The sequence below is a fragment of the Propithecus coquereli genome, unplaced genomic scaffold (assembly GCF_000956105.1).
Source record: "Propithecus coquereli isolate 6110/MARCELLA unplaced genomic scaffold, Pcoq_1.0 Scaffold409, whole genome shotgun sequence".
NCBI lineage: Eukaryota > Metazoa > Chordata > Mammalia > Primates > Indriidae > Propithecus > Propithecus coquereli.
Window position 1 is genome coordinate 280364 of NW_012149830.1, and position 15660 is coordinate 296023.

The 15660-nt window shown below is 36.9% G+C and overlaps 1 protein-coding gene across 1 annotated transcript in view; it reads right to left on the reverse strand.

Moving 5' to 3' along the window:
* Window positions 1-4830: 4830 nt before the first annotated feature.
* Window positions 4831-15660, reverse strand: part of YWHAE (tyrosine 3-monooxygenase/tryptophan 5-monooxygenase activation protein, epsilon) — a 53999-nt gene continuing 43169 nt past the window's right edge. Inside the window, exons 3-6 of the mRNA XM_012653015.1 lie at window positions 14759-14865; window positions 13852-14058; window positions 10527-10663; window positions 4831-5788 (exon numbers count right to left, since the gene is read on the reverse strand). Of these exons, the coding sequence (XP_012508469.1) occupies window positions 5736-5788; window positions 10527-10663; window positions 13852-14058; window positions 14759-14865 (504 nt within the window). The 3' untranslated portion in view covers window positions 4831-5735. The remainder of the gene's footprint in view (window positions 5789-10526; window positions 10664-13851; window positions 14059-14758; window positions 14866-15660) is intronic.

The window sequence follows — 15660 nt, forward strand, 5'->3', positions numbered from 1 at the left end:
CATTCTTAGTTATATATGCAACATAAATGTAAACACCAAAATACATGTCCAAGAATGCTCATAACGACATTATTTGCAACATCCAGAACTTGAAAACCAATGTCCATCCACAGAACAGTGGTGTACTAATGCAACAGAATACTACATAGCCACAAAGCACACTATTATTACAGACGATGACATGGATGAATCCCACAAACACACTGAGAGAAAAAACTAGAAAATACTATATGACTCCATTTAGGTCAAGTTCAAAAACAGGCAAAACGAATTGATGATTGTAAAATACTGGTTTCCATTTTGGGGGTGAGAGTGTAACCACTGAGAGGGGACATGAAGTCTTCTAGGATGCTTGTCCTGTCCCAGTTGTTGATATGAGTAGTTATATGGTGTGTTCCCTTAGTGAAAATTCATTAAGCTATACACCTTTATGTTTTTATGCAAGTTATACTTGAATAAAAATTTACCTAAAAAAATACCTACAAACTAATAAAAAGAAAAAAAATACCAACAGAACATTTCTGTATATTCTCACCACAACAGGGTATTACATGAATCTAATCTTTGCAAATTATATTAACAGTAGGTGAAAGTGGCATCTCCTGCTTTGGCTTACATCTCCTTAATGACAAACAAGATCAAGTAAGGTCTTCTTAAAGGTTGCTTTTTCCTAGAATTCTCTTGAAAACAAATTCTAAGAGAGTTTAGTATTTATTGTGGCCTGTTATCATGGCCTAAGGCGCTATCCCAACCCTATAGCATCAGAATTCTACATGGCAAAGAAAAAACCTTTGTGAAGAACTAGGAACAAGCAAGAAATACGGGACAGAAGCATGAGCGCCAACAGAGTGCCCGGAGTTGCAGCATGATTGGAAAATGGTGTGATAGCTTTCAACAGGGGAAGAAAGCTCCCAGACATGATTCATACTGCCTAAGCCGTGCAATTACACATTCTTAATTTCAAATGTGTGTAACAAATGTCAAAAAGCAAGGGATTTTTAAAGAAAAAAACAACTACCGGCCCTCCCACATATATAGCAGGCCTGCACCTACATACAGCCTAGCACCATGAGCTGATGGTACAAGAGCGCCTACCCAGGGTCTTCTCCAAAGCAGTAACTGAGGAAGCATGGGGCCTGTTTCTTAAATTAAAAGGCAAGAAGTAATGCATTTTACAAATATTTCCACCAAATGCGGCTACAAACAAGTTTGAGCTTAAGATATTAATAAGACTTTGGTTCTCTAGAAAACTGTCACAGCACTGAGGCAACTTCACAACCCATCATCATTTGGTTATCTATGCAAATTGTGGCTCTACTTGCCCAAACTCAATTATTTTAAATTGGAAAGAATTGCTCCAACTGTAAAAATATTTTTTTGATTTCCCAAATTATGCTAGATTTTTAAGAATTGCCAAAAAATCTAAGATGTTGTTAAACTCTTTTTTCGACAGTAGCTGTTTGAACCCTACATAATCATTTATATTTCCTCAATTCTAATACACTGGAGAATTAACATGCATATTACATATTACAGTTTTTTCAAGAGGACGTTATCACTTATAAAACATACCAACCTCAGAAATGTTAAAATATTGGCCGAGTGCGGTGGCTCACGCCTGTAATCCTAGCATTCTGGGAGCCCAAGGTGGGTGGATCGTTTTGAGCTCAGGAGTTCGAGACCAGCCTGAGCAAGAGCGAGACCCCGTCTCTACTAAAAATAGAAAGAAATTAACTGGACAACTAAAAATATATAGAAAAAAATTAGCCGGGCATGGTGGCACATGCCTGTAGTCCCAGCTACTCGAGAGGCTGAGGCAGGAGGATCGCTTGAGCCCAGGACTTTGAGGTTGCTGCGAGCTAGGTTGACACCACGGCACTCTAGCCCAGGCAACAGAGTAAGACTGTCTAAAAAAAAAAAAAAAAAAAAGAAATGTTAAAATACTTTTAATGATCACTTCAGAATAAAATACTGAGTTTTGATGAAGAGCAAAAGGTAGAATGGCTTCAGGGTTAAGAACATGGGCTCCTATGGCCGGGCGCGGTGGCTCACGCCTATAATCCTAGCTCTCTGGGAGGCCGAGGCGGGCGGATTGTTTGAGCTCAGGAGTTCGAGACCAGCCTGAGCAAGAGCAAGACCCCGTCTCTACTAAAAATAGAAAGAAATTAATTGGACAACTAAAAATATATAGAAAAAAATTAGCCGGGCATGGTGGCACATGCCTGTAGTCCCAGCTACTCGAGAGGCTGAGGCAGGAGGATCGCTTGAGCCCAGGAGTTTGAGGTTGCTGTGAGGTAGGCTGATGCCATGGCACTCACTCTAGCCCGGGCAAAAGAGTGAAACTCTGTCTCAAAAAAAAAAAAAAAAAGAACATGGGCTCTTTAGTAACACAAAACTCACTGGGAATCCTGTTTGAATACTACTAGCTGTGTGGTTGGGGCAAGTTCCTTATCTCTCTCTACCCAGCTTTCCTATTTGCAAAATGCAGGCAACAACTCACCTAATTATACCTGATTATCACTGAGCATCTATGTGCTAGACTCCAGACACTGCTTAATAATGAGCACAGTGCCTGGTACGTATCTGATACTCAATGTTTGCTAAATATTAGTTGTATCAATTACAAGCCTAGGACTTCAAAGAAATGGGAGAAAAACAAGATAGGGTTTGATTTTCCTAATCCAGACTACATCTGGTTATCACTTCCTGTAACAGTCCTCACAAAGGATTCCTTTAAATCACACACTCGAGAATTCTGCAAGTCCCCTGTGAACTATCCTCATTTACAATTTTCAAAAACGGGGTTTACACCCAATTTTTCAGCATGCTCACTCTCCTCCCTACAGCAGCTAATTGAGATCTTGTTCCTAACAGTCAAGTGGCATTTGCTTGGGACAGAAGCCAAATTAGATGTTCACATTTATTCCACCAATTTCCCCTTACAATCATCTAACTTAAAACTCATTCTCATCTTCCTGTAGAAATACAACTTTTCTGGCCACCTATCCCAGAACACACCATGAGTACAAACCCATTTAATGCTGCTGGATTTTGGAAAACCTCTTGGTTTAAAACTTTTTATCAAGGCAAAGTACTGTAAGACTTGTAATTAAAACACCTATGAACTACATTCAGGTTGTAACAGTAACTCAAAGTTTCTCTTTTAAGTCAAGTCAATTGATCCTGAAAGATGACTAAACCGAGCTGAAACTGTGGGGAAAACTCCACCTTTCCAGCCCACAGATCAAGGCAATGGGGGTGACATTGTCCTCATAGAGCTAAGCCACCTTCCTGTAGTTTTCCTGGTTGCCCAGCTTCCAATCTTTGAGAGGGATTTTCCTAAAAACCCCAATCCCCTCCCCCCTTTCATAATTGCCTTGTTTTCCCTGAGTGGCAGGTTCTCTTCCTCCTTACCAAAATTGCCATCCCTCTTGAAAATGCATGGCATCTTCAATTTGCTGACTACACATAATGAAGTTTACACAGCCAACTAAAGGAACCCTTTCGCAAAGTAAAATCATGTGATGAATGAACTTGACAGATAGTAAAGCTTGGTATTGCCTCATAATAAGAAAAAAATAGAATCACTTCCATAAACCTGAAAAGATACCATTGACTGCGTTTATTTGAACTTTTCAAGTCCACTCACACATTAGTGTTCAGTATGGTGGCAGCCAGCAAAACCCTGCATCCCATGAGTGGTTTCTTTAAAAACCTGCCTCAGATTTTTTATATTTCTTTAATTTTGGCCTTAGATGCAGCAGGTTATCCAGCCACTTTATGCTGGAATCAGAACAAATCAACCTGAAAATCTCTTGGAAGTTGCTCCAAATGGATAGTACAGTGATTTATATACAATTGTCTCCAACCGAATGATGGATAAGCAAAATGCCATTGTTTACACTAACTGCTAGTGTGCACTTAGATAAAAACTTCCAGGATACCACTAATCTCTTAAATTCCTAAATCTGTGGTACTAAGAGCTTAACCCCCTAGGGTAGACTAGTAGTAGCAATGCCTCATTTTATTAGAGTCAAGTGTGGTAAAGGACACATTTACCAATTGAAAAAAATGTATGTTTTTTGACACAGGAAACCTAGAAATGTTATCTTACAGATACACACACAAATATTTAAGCAGAAACTGTTTCTGAATGTTTACAGCAGCACCTTTTATAATAGCAAAGCTGAACATCCAAAAGTAGTACACTAGTTTTACCAAAGTCAAGTGTACATCAATGTTAGGCAGTTAGTATGAAATCTAAATGTCTGACACAAAAATATCTGCAAGACATCAACTAAATATCTATATACACACTGATGTATTAACTACCTCTGAAACTGTGTTTGTGATAAAGGGGACTGCTACGTTATTGTTTCAGAGTGTGTGCATGTATTACTGAGAATGGATTTAATTCTTCTCTGCTCCTGTCACTGAGAGAGCATACAGTTTTACCTCAGCTTAAGATGAATTATTCTGATACATGCAGCCTTATTTGGTTGTACGACCCAAAATTCCGTGCTAGAAAATGATCCATAATTACACTTTGTATTAAATACTCATATTGTACTTTAATGATTAAAATAAATACCGTGTTGCTATCTGGTTTGGAAGACAGGACAGGTAATCAATTTACTGAAGATTCACGTTCTTCACAACCAGGGTTACAGGCAATTTTTTTCCAAAATATACAACATCTCTTGGAAACAGACAAATTATTTATGTAAGAAAGGGCGGGGGTGTTTTCACATTCAGGCAAACATAATACTGTCAATGTGTTTGGACTAGAGATTTTATTTTAGAAGTATAAAGGATGGAGGCGCAATAATATTTGGCATTTTTAATTTAGGTTTGTTTATTTAAGTTTAATGTTAATTCCATGCTGTGTTTCAGTAAGAACAATACAGATTCTGTATCTGTGGCTCCAGTCAGATATCCAGTAGTACAAATTAGCTTCAAGTTACACATACTGAACAAAAGAGGTTGAGCGAGCGAAGGAGGGAAGGAGAGGGGGCAGGGTGGGCAGGGGAAGAGGGAAGGAGAAGAAACAAAGAATTGAACACGCATGCAGGCTTTTCCATACCACCTTCAATGCTAACCTGCTTCAGAGGGAGAGTAAAAGTAGGCAAGAATGAGCAGCCACGGATTGTTGAACTGTTACCAGCACCATGCTTTTCAGCAACATTTCAGCAAAGTTTGAAACACTTTTTACAGCAAAACCATTACAACAAACTCCCCAAACAACCTTTAACCACCTCAAGCTAACACCCAATTAATTTTAAACATTGGTATAAAATTCAGTTTAAACAATTAGAAAAAGGAAAAATGATACCATGTATGCCTCTACAGTGTGATCAACCTCTCTCTTAGATGCTTGCATCACCTAGAAGTCTAATGGCTTTCAAATGTTAATTTCCATTTCTAATAGTGATCTTGCCACATCTGGCACGGAGACAATACAGAAATGCTGAAAAAGCCTCTATGCAGTCCTGTTAGTGTCTTAAAGAACCTAATAGCTGGGACCAGTAAAATCCACAGAAATTCACTCTTGCCTTTAAGAACTTTTGAAAACTGTTAAAAAAAAAAAAAAAAAAAAACAGGGCGGGAACCTAAATTCTGAGACCAAATGTAAAAGTCAGATTTGGTGGTTCTCAGTGACAATGGGGAATTTCCATGGGGTAGGGTGGGGAGGAGTGGGGTGGTCAGAGATGGTTTCTCTTGTTGGCTTTTATGTCTCACTGATTTTCATCTTCCACATCCTGCAGCACTTCTTTATTCTGCTCTTCACCTGTAAAGAAGAATGACAGTTAATTATTTCATACTCACTATATATTACGCTATAGTAGCCATAAACAAAGGTGTCATTCCAAACATAAAACACTCCTAATATTTGCTACAATTGGTATTAAACAAAGACAGGCAAAAGACATCTACCATTCCCGACACCTGAGATGCCTAAGCCAAGAAGGGCTGCTGGATCATGGCCCTGAAAGTACTGGTCAATAATCAGAATGAAAAAAAACTAATGCACAGTAAAAGTCAATCATTTTATGCTAAATAAGCTCTTAAAGTAGACAGCCAAGGTCACCGTATTACTAAAATGACTTTCAAGCTTTCATGTACATCTTTGGTCAAAACACTTTCTCAATAACCTCACCTCTTCAAGAATCAAGAATATTTTGCAACTTTTTGCAAAATTTTATTTATCCACAAGCTCATTATCAGAAATGCTTCAATACAGTGAACTGGGCAGTAAAATGCTCCAAGGCAGTTCTACAGTGTTTTGGTAGGGGATGTTCTGCTGTTGTAAATGAACATTTTACCTTGTGTCTTGGCCAGACACACCAAAGTATAACCAGATTTCTTACTTCAGAGTGAAACATTATGCTCAAAGTAAACCAGACCACTGAGGTTATTAAAGAAGGGCATTTGGACCAGTTCTCTCATGCTATTTTTCTTTTTCCTTTGAACATGACCATTAGCCTGGGTAGTTTCAACTGCACTGTAACATGCGAAAGAAAGCCAGGCTATTCACTGGAGGGTCATCTACCTATTAATAAGCATTAAACAAGTCAGCCAAAATAAAGAAGCATGCAGGCTTTTGCTAAAAAATGATGTAACAGGTAAAGTTACATTTTTTGTACTTTAAACAAACCACTTAAAATTCCTACATAGTTAACTAGTTTGAATCAAAATAAATGAAAAATCACTTAACCCAACAATCCAAATAATGAAAGTTCAGGTGATGATCCATTTAAATTATTTTGTTAGGATGGACAAATAACACTAAGACTGGCTGTCTACCAACATGAAGCATTTACACTGAGGATAGCTTTTAAGCAGTCTAAAAAGACCTCAAAATGATAAACAATAAATGCCATCATAGCATTATGGGTTCAGTAAAGATCGTTTTAGTTGCTTGAAAATCTCTTCTTTGATAAAGATGTCTGACACTAACGTGACTCTAAAAAAGTTATTTAAGATACCTAAAGAGGCTGGTTCAAAGGTAGTGAGTTATCTCACTTGATTGTTCAGGGTTACAGACTGAACTCCTTGTCTACTACTTTCCCCCTTTCTCACTATTGCACTTGACTAGTCACAAACAAACACACAAAAAAAAGCAAAGATTTTTGACTCATAATATAGAAAAAGACATGCAAAGACCAAAAAAATCATTTACTGAGGAAAGACCTTATGGACACCCAATTGTTCCCCAAAGAACAATAACACTGAAACTTAGGAAACGTGACAGGAACATTCACTCATTTTTAGCAGCAATATACTGCCAAAAGAGTTAACAAACAACACCAGAACACACTCTTAATTCACTCATAGGCAACCATTAGATTTGCCAAAAGTTCCAAGTAACTTTGGCATAAAAATATCATTGTCATGTGTCACACCCAACCAGAAGTGGGCATAAATAGCAAGCCATAAATGACTTAAAAGGTTTAGCACCCTGAATGTAATACAGGCAGTTTTGTAAGCGACAGGATGATAATATGCAGGCATGATTAGTGAAGAATCAAAACTAAAAGCAGAATTCACTGTGCCATGATAATGACTTACAAAGTAGAGTTTTTAGGAAAGGAAGAGTTGGATTTTCCTTTAGGAATCTATATTGCAAGGAAAAAGGGAGGGAGAACAATCATATGAAAGCAACATTACAAGAAAAATTAAGAGAGCAGGACAAAGGAAAACATCAATGATACAGTGGAGTCAGATTTGGGTTTTTTACTTTGTATAAACTTTGATCCAAGAAGCAATCTGTCCAATCCTTCCTTTTGCTCTTAAGAGGATGTAATATCCTCTTGAAAGGTGTACACAGAAGGGGGAAAAAATGTTTCCTTGGATATGTTTGTCTGCCCATTGTTTCTAGATATTGAGGGGACACGAATGAGCAGAGAGAACACGTATTTCCTCTCTATGGACTTGGATGTGAAACAATCCTCTGATCATAGGTTAAAGAAAAAGGACTGAAATCACTTCATGAGAAAAAGCAGTGATCCCTTTAAAGAATTATGTTCCCACACACTTGGACAGACATTAACATATTCTGCAGCTGAAAGACACAAAAAAGTGTAAGTAAAAACTTGTGACCCACATACATTTCTTCCTTTAGAAATCCGCAATTCGAATGTTTTTATGACACTATTATTCATAGCCGGTAAATGGAAAAAACTGTCTAAATTTAATCCTTAAACTAAATGTAAGTAACATTCTGGAGAACTGTCAATCCCATGCCAGCAATTCTCCTGTATTTAGCACTGAACCTAAGTCCAAAACCAATTTAATAAAACATGTAACACTACACTTTTGGCAAAACGGGAGAACAATTTCCTAGTACTCGTAACAATTTGTACATTCAGGTAGTTTGTTAGTTTTACTAGAATGTCAATAGACTACCTGAATTTTGCACTGTTAAACTATTGTTTCATAATTTGCAAGTATTATAACTAAAAATATTTCATTTAATAAATATTAAATGAAAACTAGTTCCTTTTTAACCAAATTTAATTAACTGATTTATGGACTGAATAAGGAATTGAAGCGACTGGGTTTCTCCCAGTTACAAAACCATTTCAGGATTAAAAAGAAATCTATGCTAAAATGTCAAAAAAAAAAAAGGGGAGGAAGAAAGATAAAAATCTTTGTACAAAGAATCTTCCTATCTATGAAAATGTAAATAGTTTGAAAAGCATATTATCCTATTTTAAGATGATCCATTTCATAAAACCATACTTGATAACCAAAAATAAGAGTATGATCTTTAGTTCTGTATACGGAATGACAAATAGTGTACTTCAATTACTCTAGATAATCAGTGCTAATGAGCTAGAGAGAGCACCACTATAAACTTTGTTTTTAGCTCTGTATTCTAACAACTTAGTTATTGTAAGAGCTAGCATCAAACATCTAGGGGGAAAAATGGCATCTGAACCCAGATGCCCCCCGCTTTTTAAAAAAGAGATGGGGGCCACCTCACTATTATCACCCAGGTTGATCTTAAACTCCCGGGCCACAAGCGATCCTGTCACCTCAGCCTCCTGTCAACCCAGGTCACCTGGCTTTGTTATTTTCACTCTCCAAAAAAAAAAAAAAAAGTCTCCAAAGGGCATATGGCTGTTAGGTCAATATTGCTCACCAAACTCACCACACGCTTTCCTTTTATCCCCTCATATAGGCAGCAAAATATTAGTCTTCTTTGAGCTGGCGAGGTGATTACGAAGAGTCCACAGCCATTTGGACATACTTCTTGATAGTTATTTTTAAAAGACAATAGAATTTTAAAGCTAAAAGTCTTCAAGTCATTCGTTTAGAGATGAATTGGTTTTGAGTCTCGAGGGCTGGTAGTAGTTGCCTGAAGTACCTGTGTTGAAAGTATTCTGTGGCTCTATCTGGCTGTTGAAAAGGTGTGTGAGTAGATCACATAACTCATGCCAATCCTGATCTAATCAAATACCTAAATATTTCATGAGCCTTAGTAGCTGAAAACACCTAATTCTCATTTTTGTATCATAACTCAAAATAAATCACAAATCTGACTCAATCCTTCCAGAGGAAAGAAACTAACATACATGACCCAATACCCATTTTCAGAGGCACCTTTAAAAAGTGTAACATTTCCAAAGACAGTAGACCATGTTGCTTTGACCAACAGAGACTACAGCTCCACTCAAATAATGTAACACACGCTTCACTCTGGGTAACAGTCTTAAAGGAACTGCAGCTAAAAGTGACAACAAACTTTTCTTCCAATCCCCCTATTACCACCACCAACTCTGAAACTGTAACAGTCAATATCACACTACTTTGTCCTCCTCCCTATTCCCCTTGAATGAGCTACCCTAGATAAAAGTAATTCTTTGGAGATAGAGTAAAATGTCCTTTAAAATGAACAAATGTGGGCTTCTACATTTAAAATAAAAATTAACACACACCCAAAATCACAATTAAGTTCTGCAAAATACTCTAGGTAAAGTGTTTCCAACTAAAAACCTCTTAAAATTAAGAGACTGCACCAGACCTCTTAAATAAGGACTCAAAGGTGGATCACTCCATTTCCCTACACAATCTAAGAGGGAAACTAGTTCCTTTTCAGATACAAGATTTCCACACAGAAAAGATATTCTATAAATAACTGATACCATCTGGTTTTAAATACAATGATAACTGCAGCCCCTGAAAACGAAATGTGAAGATAAAACAAACTGCTTGCTCTCTACTTTTCTTGTCCCCAACCTTCAGAATATTGTGAAGAGGTAAACTAAGTTTAACAAACAATATTAATTAAAGAAAAAGTTAACATCATTAAGATCCCCCTTTCTGAAATAGGTCTTTTATTTTATCATCTTACAGACCAAAATGGAACACTATACTTTGGTACCATTTCCTGTAACGGCAGTAGTTACAATTTGATAGTTTAGAGGACAGGTTCTGAGTCTAAATCGCACCTGGATGTAAAGAAACACCAAGGAATTTCTAAAAAGAGTAGAGAGACATGTTTAACGTCAGAGTTTGCTTACCATCACCCTGCATGTCTGAAGTCCATAGTGTCAGATTATCACGTAACAACTGCATGATAAGTGTAGAGTCCTTATAGCTTTCTTCACTCAGCGTATCCAGTTCTGCAATTGCATCATCAAAAGCTGCTTTTGCCAACCTAAAAGTATTTAAAGAAATGTATTATTAAAAATTAACATATTCAAATTAGAAATGATATGTTAGACATCAATCTTTTCTTCAGTTACTCCAGTGTGTTAATAGTGCCAACAATATAAAGTAAAAGCAAGTGTAACTGGTGATAACTACCTTAGAGTAAAAATATCTGGAATACTACTTCTTACTATGCTTACTACAAGCCTATTACTGAAAGGCTAGAATATAGGCTAATAGAATATGTAGACCAAATTCCATCCTAAACCACTACCAAAATATATGCATAATAAAGGTATTTTCAGGTTTTAGTCAATAGTTCACTTATTTAATATAGTTTTTTGTTTGTTTGTTTTTTTAAATAGAGTTTTGCTATGCTGCTGCTGAGGCTAGATGTAAACCATGTTCAAGCAATCCTCCCACCTCTGCCTCCTCAGTAGCTGGGACTAATGGCACAAACCACTGAGCCCAACTACTGAATAGTGTTTAACTCAACAAAATTTAATGTTTAATGTTAGTGGAGGCAGAGGAGCAAAGAAAATAAAAGGTAATATAGAACCAACAGAAATACAATCATATAAGCCAATTTTAAAATTTTTTTTAAATTCATATTTATTGAGTACTGTATACTGTGTACAACAAACGATGCTGTACACTGGTAAAAAAACAGTAAAAACGAAAGAAATAATCTGACTCCACAATGAACCACTAAACTTAAAAATCCAGGGATGGAGGATTGACATCTAAGTATTATGAAAGAATGAAGTGCTGTCCCACAGAAAGTATTCCAGGGACCCAAGAGGAGAAGCGATTAAAAGGGAAGTCAAATTTGAAATGATTTTTTAGCAGAAAGAAAAAGAGCACAACGAACACACTTCAGGTTTAAGCAAAAGTATGAACAAAGGCACAGAGGTGACTTAAGTTGGAGCTGTATGTAGGAGAGCCAGACCAGCAAACAACAATGAAAGATGCAACCACTACCATTAGCTAAATAGCCATAGCTTCTTCAGTTAAGACCTCAGTTTGGACAAACTCAATTGGCCATTTAGAATGCTTTTAGATGAATTAATGCCGGTTTGCATTAAAATGAATCCACCACCTTACATCAATCAGAAAAGGTGTGAATCACACTAACAGTCCTAGTATTTTAGGAGGCCATGGCAGGAGGATCAATTGAGGGCAGGAGTTCAAGACCAGCCTGAGCAAAAGCAAGACTCCATCTCTACAAAAAATAGAAAAATCAGATGCGCACGGTGCTAGGTGCCTGTAGTCCCAGCTACTTGGAAGGCTGAGGCAGGACTTGAGCTCAGGAGTTTGAGGTTACAGTGAATTATGATGACACACTGCACTCTAGCCCCAGCAACAGAGTGGGACCCTGTCTTAAAGAAAATCCAAAACAAAAAAAAACAAGAAAAGTTCTCCTTTTATGAAGTATCTGATTCCCACATACTCAAGAATACTTTAGTTGCAATTAGTTAATCACCCTTCCAGAGTCTTTAAAATGCTTTCATTTAAAAACAAACATATTTTGCTGGCTGGATGTGGTGGTGGCTCATGCCTATAATCCTAACACTCTGGGAGGCTGAGGTGGGACAACTCCTTGAGTTCAGGAGTTTGAGACTAGCCTGAGCAAGAGCAAGACCCCATCTCTACTAAAAATAGAAAAATTAGCTGGGCATTGTGGTGCACACCTGTAGGCCCAGCTACTCAAGAGGCTGCGGCAGGAGGATCGCTTGAGCCCAGGAGTGTGAGGCTGCAGTGAGCTGTGATCGCACCACTGTAGGCCACCTAGGCGACTAAGTGAGACTCCATCTCAAAAAGAAAAATAAAAGTGGGCAAAAGGACTTAAATATTCCTCTCCAATGAAGATATACAAATGGCCAATAAGCGAATGAAAAGATGCTCAACATCATTAGTCATTAGAGAAATGCAAACCAAAACTACAATGAGATGTTACTTCACATCCGTAAGGATGGCTATGATCAAAAAAATGAGGAGTAACAGGTATTGGCGAGGACTTGGAGAAAATAAAATCCTCACGCACTGCTGGTGAGAATGTAAAAGGGTACAACCTCTGCAGGAAACTGTTTGGCTTGTTTCTTGAATTAGTTAAACACAGAATTACCACATCCCAGCAATTCCACTCCTAGAGGGAGCTGAAAACAGGGACTCAAACAAATACTTAGTGCTCCAATATCCATAGGAACAGTAGTCACGATAGGCAAAAGGTGTAAAGGAAACAAACCCAACTGTTTTATCATAAGATCAATAAATTAAAAAATATGGTATATACCTAAAATGGATTGTTATTCAGTCATAAAAAAGACTGAACTTCTAATACATAGTTTAACATGGATTAACCTTGAAAACATTATTGCTAAGTGAAATAAGGAAGCCATAAAAGGACAAATATATGATTCCATTTGTATGAGGTACCTAGAATAGGCAAATCCATAGAGACAGAAAGTAAAATATAGGTTTACCACAGGCTGGGGAGAAGGGGAAATAAGGGAGTTTTTGCTTAATGGCTATAGTTTTGGGTAAGGTGATGAAGTAGTTTTGAAACAAATTGTGGTGATGGCTATAAAAAAACATTGTGGATATACTTAATGCTACTGAACTGTACACTTAAGAATTGTTGCAAAGACAAATTTCATGTTACATATATTTAACCACGATTTTTCAAAAGTAAAAAGTTATGTACAAAAACATATTCTTTACATTTATCAAAAACTGGGAGCAAGGTGAGCTATAAATGGGAAAGTAGTTTAATATGTATCAGTAAGATTGAAAATTGCTTACATAGTAAAAGCAGAAAATATGTTCCCCTAGGAGCATAACTACTAAAAATATGCCCATAAAGACTAAAAGCTAATATACAAAAATTAAGATAATTCTATGCTAATTACTGTCATTTCCTTCCTCTACTCATTATAAAAGTTAGATTCTTTTCAATCTACCAATGACAAAAATGTCCCCCAACAACATAATTATCTTAACTGCTATGCTGGTGGGTTGAGATAGATCTGCCTTAATTACCATCCAAAGCAGTTTCAGTAAAAGCCAAAAGAATTACTGTACGGCAAAGCCTACAAAAGCAGCCCCAAGAAACAAGACAGAAAAGCAAGTAACAATCCTCCTTTGTAACTTTTTATACTTTCACACTGAAAGCTTTTGTTCTCCTCCATGACTTACCTGCAGGCACGGTCAGGGGAATTAAGAATTTCATAGTAGAATACAGAAAAATTGAGAGCAAGACCTAAGCGAATGGGATGCGTTGGTGGAAGTTCTGTCATTGCGATATCACTAGCAGCTTTATAAGCCACTAGGCTGTTCTCCGCAGCCTCCTTCCTGTCATTTCCTGTGGCAAATTCTGCCAGATACCTGTGGTAGTCCCCTTTCCTAAAACGAAACCAAAATTAAAAATTTTAAAAATACCAAGAACAATGATTTTTAAAGGAAAACGTTAAAAATTTTCTATACTACATAAAATGTGACAAAAATATATGTAACAATTAACATATGTACTTCAATAACTTAAAAAACCTCTTTCAGGAATGACTGGCTTATCTATTTAATTTTTTCCTTAATAAACAAAATCCCAGAAATTAACTGAAGAGGTCTCAAAATCAAAAAAAAATTCTAGTCTATCAAAATCACTTGATAGACTAGAATAAGAAAAGTAAGCGGTTCCAAACAATTAAACAGTTTAATAATCATAAAATAAAAACGTCTGTATAAAATGTTAAGATTATACTGTGAAATACATGGCTGTTGGGGGTTGGGGGGCAGCACCACAGGACAGGACCCACAAAAGCAAAACATAAATAGGCAAAGCAAAGGCAAATACATTTTTATAATAATCTGACCATCTTAAATGCAGTAATATTAATTCTTCATTAGCAGTTAATTTGCAAGTGACTACGAAGAAATTTTTAAGTTCTGAGAATCACTCTTCCCATGTTTGTGTACTTCCAACATTAACTATCCTTCCAACACTAAACTATTCTTAAATAAAAGCTGAAGACCTACATACAAAAAGTTATGATTCTAAGAAGGCCAACTTTTAATCTTACATTTTCCCTTCTAGTATAGAACCTACATTTTATAATAGAAAACCTTGGACTCGCCAGTGTTAGCTGCTGGAATGAGGTGTTTGTCCAGTACATCCAGAATGTCGCAACAGATTAACTTTAGCTCAGTCTCAACCTGAAAAAATAAAATTAAAAATCACAGATTGTTTAAATCTACAAATTCTATAAATTGTTACAGATTCTACCTACCTCTGGTTTTGAGGAAGACAGCCTAGTATTGAACAGAACATATATCCCTCTCCAAACTCCCTTCCTCCCTCTCTCTTGACACAAAGAAAATGTTTCCAGGATACGAAAAGTATCTTTTCTTTTTTGCATGCTACAGGTTAAGTGCTTTTAAAAAACAAAACAAAACTTAACACAACACAGGGTTCAACTATAGAATTGCCAATGAGTTACAGTGAGCACTGATTACTTCTTATTAAGTGTTGGGCATTTGAATTAATTTTTTAAGAAAGTAGCAACTACTGTCTCCATTTACATGAAAAAACAGAGGTTAAGATACTAAAGATCATCAACTTAAAAAAAAGTAGGAGAGCTAGCATTTGAGTCCAGGCAGGAACTCAGAATTCAATCAGATGCAGTTTGTCTCCAGTACTGACATTTCCTATTGGGTCATTAAATGTGAAATGTCCGATTTCAAATTGAAAGTTTACTATATCTCAAACAAGCATTACAATTAATCAAAAAATGCGCCTGAATTATAGACACAGTTTTGCCATCTTAATGGTAGCTTATGTCAACAGCGAAGAAGCCTGGAGGGCAAGTGGCGATAAAATCACAGAAGGCATTTTCCACAGCTTGCTGAGAACTGAATATTTTTCCTTGCAAGAAGTGGTCCAGGCCGGCGCGGTGGCTCACGCCTGTAATCCTAGCACTCTGGGAGGCCGAGGAGGGTGGATCGCTCAAG